General features: G+C 36.9%; 1 protein-coding gene across 1 annotated transcript in view; it reads left to right on the forward strand.

Annotated features, from left to right (window-relative positions):
* The window catches only part of ODAD2 (outer dynein arm docking complex subunit 2), a 171,052-nt gene that overhangs the window by 116,113 nt on the left and 41,954 nt on the right, over positions 1–12,985 (forward strand). Inside the window, exons 16-17 of the mRNA XM_040450941.1 lie at positions 4,995–5,183; positions 6,466–6,687. Coding sequence (XP_040306875.1) covers positions 4,995–5,183; positions 6,466–6,687 — 411 coding nt within the window. The remainder of the gene's footprint in view (positions 1–4,994; positions 5,184–6,465; positions 6,688–12,985) is intronic.

Consider the following 12,985-nt stretch of genomic DNA (forward strand, 5'->3'; position numbering starts at 1 on the left):
TTTATGTTCCTTCTGGTTTACTCTTCATTTTCAAAATGAATTCTGCTTTCATGTCCAATTCTTTGTAGATGGGTTTCACCTGCCCTTAACAATTGTTTTTTTTACTAATCACCCAATTTATAAGCTTTGATAATTCTAATTAACATTTTCCTTTCATTGCTTCTGCAATGTTCTTTCAGCTCATTCCTTTTCTTCTAGTAATTCTATATGCAAATTGACCATAGTCTTTTTGTTTTGCTCATTTTTAAGTGCAGTGAGTTTTCGTGGTGTTTTGAGAGGGAGATGTGGACCAGGGTGGCACTTCTAATTTCATGGTCCTCAAGATCCCATTTCTGTTACTTTCCCAGTGATGGAGAGCAGACTCAGACTGCTTTGTTCCCCTCCTCTCTTTTTACCTGGACTCTATCATTCCTTTATCCCTCTGTCCCTGCCGTGCTCTATTTGTATGCAGCTCCCACCAGTTTCTCCTCAGTGCAGGCTTCAACCTAGAAGGAACCTTCAGTTTGTAGTATAACGAGTTCAAAGGATTCAGACCACAAGTTCAAAGGATTCAGACCATAGAGTGCTCCAGCACCATCAGACCTGGGGGCATTTTGGTCTTATTCATTAATCAGTGTGGGCTCCCTGGTTCTAGGGCCTTTACAAGTCCCTCTTTCTGCAGATTTCTGGTTTCTTAGAACATGTGGGCTTTGTAATTTCAGTAGTTTGCCCCGATCTGCTTATATTTGGGGGTCTGTGACGATATCTTTTCATCTAGCATTTCTGTGCTTTTTGTTTTGCTGCCACTAGTGTCTCTGTTTTCTGAGAGAAACTCAAAAACTATGCCACCATCATCTTCCCAGAATTCCTTCAGTCTTTCTTGAGAAAGAAAAATCGTTCTGTAGTTTCATAATTGACTAATATATTAGCTTATTGACACACATAACATCACTTAAAAAAGTGGAGTTTGGGGGCTGCACTTTGGAAGTTCCCTGCAATTCTAAGAGCCATTGTTTTTGCTTTTGAGTTTACTCATGCATCCAGACCAAGTATGTGATTAAGATTATGAATTTATTTCATTTGGACCAATGACTGCAGTATTGTAGAGTGGCTTCGGGGCCAGGCAGACATGGATTCAGATCCCACTCTGCCATGTATCCTTCTTGTACTTTGCACATACTAATTTATTTCTCTAAGGTTTTCCTCACCTACAACATGGAAATAGCACTACAGCAACTACCACTACTAAGTGCTTCAGATGGCAACCTGGATTAATTTATGTGGGATATTTGACCAAAGGTTAATAAATTAGCTTTTACAGTCTTTTGATTTGATTGTGCCTTAGTGCACATAAGTGTAATGAGGTGACAGTGTAGAATTCAGTTGAAAGTATAATCATTTGTTTTATATAACAAGCTTTATCGTAGAATTTTAGGGAAAATGGCAAATATTTTGTAAGTAATTTTATTAACGCATCAGAATGTGAAAGTGTGTCCTGTATTTACATGTGGTATTGAGAACAAGGCCACTAATATTGTTTGCACGGTCCCCATAGCAGGCAGGAGAGGCAGCGTGTTATGGAAAAGATAACTTTCCACTTACACTTGGGAAGAACCTGAGGGGGTCCTGCCTTCACCATTCCCTAGAAGTTTAGTTTGGTTCATTATGTCCTCAGAAAAAGCTTCCTTTTGTAGCTATGAGTTTGCAAGTTCATTCAATGGGGTTTCTAGAAACTTGCCAGAAACTTTCACAAAAACTCGGCATACAACAATAAACAAAGGCAAATAAATTTAAGTCACTCCTGCAGAGAGTAGTAAATGCTATAACATGGAAGAACCAGGTGTTATAGTAAGAGAAACTTAATCCAGACTCACAGTTCAGGAAAGCCTCCCTAAAGAGAACATTACCTTAGTTGGTAGCCAAGGCTATGTGGAAAGTCCCAAGCTAGTGGGGAAATAGACAAAAAAAGCCATGGGCCAAGATACAGAGACATGCAAGTGGCACGTTTGAGGACATGAACTTGAAAGACTGATGTTCCTAATATTGGCTGAAGTTCAGACTCACAAGAGAGATTAAAAAAAAAAAAATTCATAGGCCCCATCCCAGACTTAATGAGCCACATTCTCAGAGAGTGAGTGTCAGAATTCTGATTATTAACTCCTGGGCCAGGGGATACGGGTGGGGAGTTGGGGTGGGACTGGCTTAGGGCTCATGTGTAGGGGGTTGGAAGAGGGGATCAAGGCAGAGAGGTGAGGCAGGAAAGCCAGGGGCACACACACCATGAAAAGCTTGTAAACCACATGTGGAGTTTGTTTTTTATCCTAAGGGCAAGAAGAATTGCCTAAGGGCAATCAAAGAATTGGGGAGATAGGGGAATGAGATGTTCAGATTTATGATTATAAAGTTCATTAAGATTACTAGAACACAGCCCCTTGAGGGACACAGTCTAGTTTATGGTGTTCAACATCTTTGAAACCTCAGTCTTTTTTTTTTTTTTTTCCAACGTTTATTTATTTTTGGGACAGAGAGAGACAGAGCATGAACGGGGGAGGGGCAGAGAGAGAGGGAGACACAGAATCGGAAACAGGCTCCAGGCTCCGAGCCATCAGCCCAGAGCCCGATGCGGGGCTCGAACTCACGGACCGCGAGATCGTGACCTGGCTGAAGTCGGACGCTTAACCGACTGCGCCACCCAGGCGCCCCTGAAACCTCAGTCTTTAAAATCTAAAATGGAAATAATATCTGTTCTGTGTGGTTATTGTGTGGTTTAACTGAGATAATGTATGCAAAGTGCCTGATGCATGATTGGCACTTAGAAAGTATTAATTTCTCTTTGGAAACTCCTTCTTGACTTTATCTCCCCAACTCCATAGAACCCCCCCCCTCCCTGCCCCAGCCACACACACACAACTCCAGTACAGCTCTTTCTGCCCATGGTTCCTGTCCCCATGCTTTAATAAAATCACCTTCTGCACCAAGAAAAAAAAAGGTATTAAGTTCTTGAGAAAGCCCCAGAGCCAAATAATTGGACATCACACAGCCACCACCATACATTAGGGAGGTGAGGATTTCTGGGCAACCATACGTTTTCAGGTTCCTCTGACAAATTCTTTTCCCACCCACACTTGCAGCACTGACACAGAGAACCCACTTCTCCCTCCCTCACCATCTCTCACATGCATTATTTCAGTTATGGTCTCCATACTGACAACTTCCAAGTCTATGACACAAGCCTGGTTTTCTTTCCTGAGCTCCAAAGGCATATATGCAACTGACTTCTGGATGTCTCAGCTTAAATGTCTTGTAGGCATTTCATTCAAATTAGGCCTCCTAATATCAAATACCATCCTTTCTCACCGTAAGAACAGAAAACAACACCCTGCCTTTCCAACATGAGAACCATGGGGTCAAACCAGAAACATGGGCATCACCATCAGATCACTGGTCCTCATCGTCTCCAGTTGGTGCTCACCAACCCACACCCCTTTCTCCAGGTCCAGACCATAACCTGCATCCAAACTGCCACCACCTCTTAAGTGACCTTAATGAAATAGCCTCTGAGTCCCCAGCACATTCTTTGCCCCAACCTCAACTCTGCAATCCTGAGAGAGCTATTGTGATACAAAATTGATAAAATGCCCTTCCCCACTCTTCCCCCCCAAGACACACACTTAAACCTTTTCAGTGGCTTTCTCATGCCCTTAAAATGATCTCTATACTCTCTGCCAAGGCTAACAGTAAAGAGCCTTCAAGATCTCAGGAAGTATCATTTTCTCCCATTCTCCCTTTCATACTTATGCTCTAGCTACACTACACTGAAGAAGAAAAAAAAAAAAGGTGCCTCCTCTCTCATTCTCAGGTCTATTTCATGATTATTCCTCCATCCTGAATCCCCTCCATCCTGGATAACTCCTTATCTTTTAGACTTTAGTTTACCAACATTCTCTTGGGGCGGGGTACGTCCTTGAATGCCTCCCTTGTTGTGTGTCATTGTAGTATCTTTACCTCTTTCCTCTTAGTGCTGTTCATTACACTTATCTCCTAATGCCACTCTTCCCCACTGGATGGCAAGCAACATGATGGCAAAAGAGCATGCACAGTCAATCTACATTCTTCACAAAGTCTGTTTGGGAATTTTCACCCTCTTGCTAAAATTTTTGTAATCCTGAAATCAATACTCACAGCACTTCCATGGTCATTCTTGGACGTGCACGGCGAGGTGAAAATTTTGAGTTGCCCAAAATGCACGTTCTCAGCTGAGGTTGAACAAGATGACTCTCCGCCTTTTTGTTGTTAGCTCCCATACTGTTAACAAGCATCAATTTTATTGTCTACTTAGTGCCATATTTTTCACATCGTTGTGGGTTTTGTTGGTGATTTCACTATTTAACATGGTCCCTGTGTGTGGCACCCAGTGCTCTCTAGTGTTCCTAAACCCAAGAAGGCTGTGCCTTTCAGAGAAAATTCATGTGTTAGATAAGTTTCCTTCAGGCATGACTTATAGTGTGGTGGTGTCCATGAGTTCAGCCATGGACTCACCATGAGTTCAGGTGTCCATGAGTTGATGAATTAACAATATATGAAATAAGATAGCCTAAGTGGAAAAACCCATAAAACAAGGTTATCTATTGATCAGTGATGTATTGATCTGTTAACCTAACACTGCATTCCCCCTAGAAACAATGGTTCAGTATTTACTAACTCAATTTTTGTGATGACTTCATAAAGCATAACTACTGCAAATAAGAATAAGCTGTATTTTACTAACTTCTGTATTCTCAGTAGTTAGCATGGTAACTCTCACATAATAGTTATTCAATAAATATTTGTTGAAGTTGAATCGTGTGGTTATGTACATATGCAAACATACATAGAAATTATGTATAATAAATAAATTGAATTTTTTATGCCAAAGGTGTTCTTAATAGCCTTATCCTTACTTTCTGCTTTTTTTAAAAAAATGCTAATCAAAAGATTATTTTTGATAACATCTTTTGTTTTTAATTGTTCTCTAGGATGCTGGAGAAATGGTCCGTTCCTTTGTTGGTGGTTTGGAACTTGTCGTCAATTTACTGAAATCAGATAATAAAGAAGTTTTGGCAAGTGTATGTGCTGCTATTACAAATATAGCAAAAGATCAAGAAAATTTGGCTGTTATTACAGATCGTGGAGTTGTCCCTTTATTGTCCAAACTAGCAAATACAGTAAGTAACACATCCTTTTATTTTAAATGTATATGGTCTTAAGATATCATGGAGTAGTGGTAGAAACCATAAACTTAGAGTCCGGAGACCTGGATTCAAGCTTAATATCCATCACCTATGAGGTATGAGATTTTGGTCAACTAATTTAATGTCTCCGAGACTGATCAATGTGAAAGTGTGTTCTAACTGTACAATTTAATATGCAAGATCCTTGTAAAATATAGGCTGTTTTTTATTTGTCACTGGCAAGTAAAGTAGTGCCAAATATAAGTGTTATTATAGAAGTGTTAACTATCATTTTCCATCACCACCATCATTATCATTCATTATCCTTAAGATGATTGTTCATGCCAACATTACAAGTTAAATGCTCTTCCCCAGGCTTAGCAAGCTTGGATTGATGGCATTCTTGAACTAGAAGGCTTTGGCAACCACTGTATTATTTATTCAGAGCTGTGCCAGATAGAATAAGCAGCCTTGAGAGATAATGACTTCACCACGATCAGAGGTATTTGAGCATAGCTTGGGCTACCTCTTGGCAGGAAAGTCGTAGAGCAGAAATTCAATCACTGGAAGGATGCTTGGTTTAGAAGACTTTTTAGTCTAATTCTGAGTTCCTAAGAATAACTGCCAGATTCACCAAGTTGTTGCCTCAATCAAGAGAATAGTACAATTATTAAGCAGAAAACTGTATCCTATTTGGTTATATTATACCTATTGCAGTTACTTACATACAAAAAAAAGGATATAGTGTGTATAAAGGATATGGAAAGAAAATGGCGGACTCAAACATATCATTGTTTGCTGCACTGTCTTTTCCCTCTAGGAAACCAAGGTATATTACTGATGTAGAAGTATTCCTAGGGTGAAAGTATAGGGTGAATCTACCTATGCCAGTTAAATGAAATGCTCCCTTAAGAATGTCCAGTATTCTTTAACTACTTCTCTTTTTTTATTAAAGCACTTGCTCAAAAGGAAATCAAACCTTGAGCAAATAACAAATGCCAGGCACTTGATTGCTTTTGAGTGTATTAACTATGTTCAGTAGTCAATTAAAAAAAGTTAAACATTTTTTAAAGTCATAAGAAGAAAATTCAGGATTGAACATTGGTCCATCGGGGCCACCAAAATACTAATTTCTTTCAAGACACCACCTGAATAGCCACTTAGCCCTTCTCCCTTGACTCACTGGCATTTTATTGGATAATAAACAGGTAGCACAGAAACATGACCTCACGGGTTCTTTGCAATGCGTGTACCACAATTCATTTCCTTTGTGCAGAATAATGATAAACTGAGGCGTCATCTAGCAGAAGCTATTTCACATTGCTGTATGTGGGGCAGAAATAGAGTGGCCTTTGGCGAGTACAAAGCAGTGGCTCCATTAGTGCATTACCTGAAATCAGATGACCCCAATGTGCATCGAGCAACAGCTCAAGCCTTGTACCAACTCTCAGAAGATGCCGACAACTGTGTCACCATCCATGAGAATGGCGCAGTAAAGGTACAGTTGATTGACTTTGTGGTTTAGTCCAATGCAGGTGTACAGAGGCTGGAAAGAAACTTATGTAACAATACGGTTTAACTGATGGGGGATATTTGGACACACAAAACTGCCCATGTTGGATCATGGCTGCAGCTGAACCATGTGTTAGTATGGTTTATGCTGCAGGAAAGTTAGAGATCGAATGTTTCTAAATCAAAGATTATAAAACATCTCAGTTTAGTAATTGCTCTATAATTTGAATTTGATTAAGGAAATGTATAGCACATTAATAATTAGTGGCACTCATAATTCCACTTAATATATTATTTACTTAGCACTTAAATAAAATACTGGCATGAACTCAATAGCAAAGGAGCTGACTGAAACAACTAGACTATAGTTTGACGGTCTTAACTGTGACAGCAAAGTACCATATCAAAGACAGATTTTTTCAAAAAAAAATCTGTGCATCAAATTTTCTTTGCCTATAATCAATCTATACACAGGTAGGAGAGCTTCTGCACATAGACTTTATATATCCATGCATTCTGTTATTGAACAGGACTTGCACAACCTAACATGCCATCAGTAGAGTCTTTAAAAACAATAAAACTATAAACATTAAGTACCCTGGTACATATGCTTAGACAATTGCCAGTTCGTTTAAGAAGAGAATTTCTAGGCTACTCAAAGTCTTAAAATTCAATAAGGTTTACAGTTTAATTGACATAAATGCCAGCTGCACATGCAATTCTGAGTTATTTCCTCTTAACGCAAGTCAAGAGATAATCCAAAATCACTTTGGAATTGTATTCTGCTATGTAAAGTAATGAAACTGTGTTCACCGACCCACACAGCTTACATGTATTAGAAAAAGAAGGCAATAAAAATAATTAGGGGGAAGGGACAGGAAAGAGAGAAGCAAAGAAAGAAAATAGGGTTTGTTCTGCTCTAAAACCCTTTCCTGTGTCATCTTAAGGTATCTTGAGGGCCTGTCCATCTCACCTATTTGCATTCCTAACTACCAGCTATTTCTACTGGAGAAAAGAACGGGACGTTGTTTTTTTGTAAGTTACTTGTCACCATATAGCGGCAGGCCAAATCATGAGCTCTCCCTCTTGGGACCATGGGGGCAGCATATGGACCTGTGTCTCCCTTCTCTGGTTTTCTTTAAGGAGGAAAAAAATGTGGATGTGGCAAGTGGGTGTTGGTAGAATAAATGGGGTTTGGTGCTTGGCTATGGGGAATAAAGGAAAGGGTTGAGCCAAAAATGACTCCAGGTTTTAGGCCAGGTGAAAAGGAAGATTCTATTAGCCAAGATCATGTAAGAAAATATTTGGCACATTTAGATGGTTACAGTACCTGAGGTGAATATGTCACAATGTGTAACTGCTCACATTTCTGACTCCAAATGCATATACACTTTATCCACTATTTTGGCAAATCCCTGGTTGTTTTCATTCATAACTGCTGTACCTTTCTAGTCAAAAGCATATAGTGTTATTTCCCAGTCCTACATACATTCCTGCCGTAGCTGCCCATGAGTGATGCTGACAGGCTCTTTGACAATTACCAGAGTCATCCTGTCACCCAGTTCATAAGTTATTTATCCTAGAGTTAGTTCCTTCATCATACAATTTCCTTAACAGCAGCAGCTGATGTTATACAAGCTATGTGTCTCATGCCAACTGATGTTTATTCCATAATAACAGTTAACAGACTTGAGGGTCTGGAATAGATTGGCATCAGCTTCTACTGTGTTCAATTTAAATGGTCAGTTTGAATTTCAGGTCTAGAGCAGCGCTGTTCAGTGGAAATATAATGCAAGCCACATATGTAATACTAAATTTTCTAGGAGCTAGAATTTCAGAAAAGATAAAAAGAAACAAATGAAATTACTTTTAGTAATATATTTTATTTAACCCAATATATCCAAAATATTCTTCAACATTTAATCAATATTATTTTTTTCTTGTATTTGTGTTTTATACTTATGATACATCTCAAGGGGGACTGGCCACATTTAAGGTCTCACTGGTGACTAGTGGCTTTCTTATTGGACAGTGCAAGTGTAGAGGCAGGAGAGAAGGGAAGATAGGGATTATCAGTAAGAGGTAATTAAGTCGCAAGTGAGGGTGAATAAGTTGTTTTTGGCAGAGAGTTTAGAGAAGCTGGGGAAATGTCTACATTTGCATTCACAGAGCATATAGGTAGGAAGAAGAGCTGTTAAGATAACTTCAAGAAGTTAACAGGTTGTCTAGGAGTTCTAGAAGCCAGAGGAAGAGGGAGTTTCCAAACGGTTTGTGTTTAAATACTGTTAAGCGGTCAACAAGGACTTCCAGACTCAATTATGTTGAAAAATAATCCTGGAGTTACAGCCTTTCCAGGTAAGACTCTTCTATACACCCTGAGAAATCTCCTGTTCTGGTAAATGCAGCATGAGAGGAATAATATAATATATAATATATTATAATATAATATATAATACATTATTATATAATAATAATATAATCCTTATCCTCTTTATGATTTTACACAAACCTTCTCAAAAGCATCAAAAAAAAACCCATCAAAAGGCTTTGCATCGTTACAAAGCCTTGTGAACGTGGATGCAGATCTGTTGGCAATTCTGCTGAAAGTGTGAGAAGTCTAAGGGATGTACCAAGGTTATTTGCTAATTATAACAAAACCATAACACAGGAAAGTCATACAAGGAGGGAAAGAAGTTGCAGGAAAAACTTCTGAGCAAGATGAGCAAAACTTCACTGAGCAAGATGAGCAGAAAAAGTGATCAGATAGAAAGATGATGAGCACCTATAAAAGGCATTAAGCTCCCTTCCCCATTATAATGTTGGATTTGTTTTGCAAATATCTATACCAGGCAGGTGAAAGCTACATTATGACCTGTAACTTTCTGGAAGGCAGGAAATTGAAGAGATTGCAAAAAATACAACCAGAAGTGGGTCCAACAGAGAGAGGGAGGAGCAGTTCAAGTTGGGTGGAAGGAAAAGGTTGTCTTGGCAGCCTCCTAGACTCAGCACATGAAGTGGCACTGCAGAGAGTATGGAAGATGAACCCTGAAGCCTGGCACAGGCAAAGAAAAATATCACTAACACTTTTGAGTCAGGTAAAGGGACTTCAGAGGCTAAGATCACCCAGTAATTCTCACAGTAATGCAGTCCACATACTTAATGTTTGATTGAACTGTAATATTTTCTGTTAATTAAAACTCTTTATGCAACTTTGTGGTCTTGTGTACTTTCCTCACACTCCAGATACTCCCTGGAGTGCTGGGGATAGTCTGCTGGTGATATGCTATTAAATTACTTAGTTAGCACTAGTAGGTATGAGTGACTATGTGATGATACCAAATATGGAGTTATATATAGACTTGCTTCTGATTGGCTTTTTCCTGTTATTTGCATTTATCCTTTAAAGTGAGAAAAAAATGTAAAAATTACTTAAGGATTCCAGTAAGTTAGATTTTTAACTCTAATATTATATATATACATATATATATGTATATATATATCTACACACATATGTATATACATATATACATATATATATCTCAAATGTTTTCCCTATTTCATTTCTATTTAACTTAAAACATGTGATAGCTTTATAAATGACACATGCACATGTTTAGAAGGTCAGTTTGAAAAATTTTAATGTATATATGAATACCCAGAAGCCATTATTAGATCAAAATAATGACTTCCCCCCAAAGTTGATGTTGATGAAGTTCTATTTATCTTTTTCTTTTTTAAATGGGCTTATGTCCAAGAAATATTTGCCTAATACACAATCACAAGGATTTTCTATGTTTTAGTATGGAAGTTTTATAACTTTTTGGTTCTGCATTTAAGTCTGTGAATGATTTTGCGTCAATTTTTGTTTATGATCCTAGGGGGCATCTGAGCATCATTTGTTGAAATATACCCTTTCCCCACTGAATCTCTTTTCTAATTTGGGGAAAAAATTTAGTTGACTATATCTGCTTTGTTCCATTATTCTGTTTGTCTGTGTTTACACCAATACCACATTGTCTTAATTACTATATTGTTATAGTAAGCCTTAAAGTTAGGTAGTATACATTTTCCTACCTTTTTCTTTTTTTAATTATTTTGGCTATTCTAGTTTTGTACATTGCCATAAGAATTTTTAAACCAGTTTGTTAATTTCTACAGGAAATGCTTTCTGAGATTTTGAGATGGCATTGAATTAAGAGAAAATTGACATGGTAACATTATTGTCATCTGACTCATAAAGAAGAAATATCTCTCCGTTATTTTTGTGTTATTTATTTCTCAGCAATATTACGTAATTTTCATCACATAGGGTTTTTACATCTTTTGTCAGATTTACCCCTATGTAAGTGTTTTTGATGCTACTCTAAGTGGAATTTTTAAAATTTCAATTTCTAATTGTTCATTGTCATTATGTAGAAGTTTAATTGATTTTGTGTGTTAATCTTATATCTCACGACCTTGCTAAATTCACTTATTTGATCTAGTAGGCTTGTGGAGATTCTGCATAAATTTTCTATGTAGATTTTCTACACAGACCAGGGATTGGCAAACATTTTCTCTAAAGGGCCAGATAGTAAATATTTTAGGCTTTATGGGCCACATAAAGTCTCTGTTGCAGATTCTTCTTTTATTGTTGTTATTATTTACAACTATACAAAAATGTAAAAACCATTCTTCATTCTTTGAAGCCATACAAAAACAGATTGTCAGTTGCCAGTGTCTCACATAAACAATCGTGCCATCTACAAAAAAAGACTTCTTTTTCTTCTTTTCTAACCTGGATGCCCTTTATATATTCTTGCCTGACTTCATGGGCCAGAAGTTCCTGTATAATATGGGGGGAAAAAGTGGTAAGAGCAGATATCCTAGTCTTATTCCTTATTTTGGAGGGAATACAATCAGTCTTTCACCATGAAGTTTACTGTTAGCTATAGGTTTTTGTTAGGTGACTTTCATCAGGCTAAGTTTCTTTCTATTACTACTTTAATGAGGATTTTTTTTTAATCAGGAATAGATACTGGATTTTGTCAGATGCTTTTTACTATATCTATTGAGATTGTCTTATGGTTTTTCTTTTAGAGTTTGTTATCATAAAGAATCATACTGATTTGGTTTTCAAATGTTAAACCAACCCAGCATTCTTGGGATGAATCCACTTGGTCACAATATATTATCCTTTTTATACATTGTTGAATTTAATTTGCCAAAATGTTGCTTAGAGTTTTGCATCTATGTTCATGAGGGATATTGGTTTGCAAGTATTCTTTTCTGGTAATGTCTCCTTTTTGCTATCACAGTAATGCTTCAGTAAATGAATTGGAAAGTGTTCCTTCCTCTTCAGTTTTCTGGGAGAATTTTATAGCACTGGTATTATTCATCCCTTAAATGTTTGGTAGAATTCACAAGTTAAGCCACCTGAACCTAGTTTTAATTTTCAAAGGTATGAAACTTCAAATCCAATTTCTTTAATCAATATAGAGCTGTTCAGGTTATTTATTTCTTTCTGAAATATTTCTTGAAATATTTGTGTGTTTCAAGGAATTAATTCACTTCATCTAAATTCTCAAATGTATTGGCATAAACTTGGTCATAATATTCTCTTATCCTTTAATATAGATTTATAATCTATAGTTATGACATTTTTTTCACTCTTGGTATTAGTAATGTTTTTCTCCTGATCAGTCTAACTAGAAGCTTATCAATGCTATTATCTTCTTGAAGAAATAACTTTTGTTTCTATGATTTTCTCTTTTTCTGTTTTTTATTTTATTGATTTCTAATGTGATCTTATTTCCTTTCATCTGATTACTTTGGGGTTTCATTTGTTCTTCTTTGTCTACTTTCTTAAAGCAAAAACTAAGATTATTGATTTGATACCTTAATCTTTTCTAATAATGATACTTAGTTGTATAAATTTTCCTCTAATACTATTTTGGCTGCCTCTCAGAAATTTTGATGTCATGTTTTTATCTTCATTCAGTTAAGAATACTTTTATAGTTTCCCTTTTGATTTCTTCCTTGACCCATGGATTATTTAGAAGTGTGATATTTAGTTTTTAAATATTTGAGGATTTTAATTGGTCTGTTACTGGTTTATAATTTAATTCCATTGTAGTCAGAGAACGTATATTACTTGACTATTTGTTTTAGTGTGAGATTTGTTCTGTGACCCAGAATATGGTTTAACTTGTTAATATTCCACATGTACTTGAAAAAAATGAGCATTCTGATGTGGTTGATAAAGTGTTCTATAAAGTTTAATAAGGTCCAGTTGATAAATATTG

This window comes from Herpailurus yagouaroundi, unplaced genomic scaffold, assembly GCF_014898765.1.
Source record: "Herpailurus yagouaroundi ecotype Mexico unplaced genomic scaffold, PumYag 203, whole genome shotgun sequence".
Taxonomy (NCBI): domain Eukaryota; kingdom Metazoa; phylum Chordata; class Mammalia; order Carnivora; family Felidae; genus Herpailurus; species Herpailurus yagouaroundi.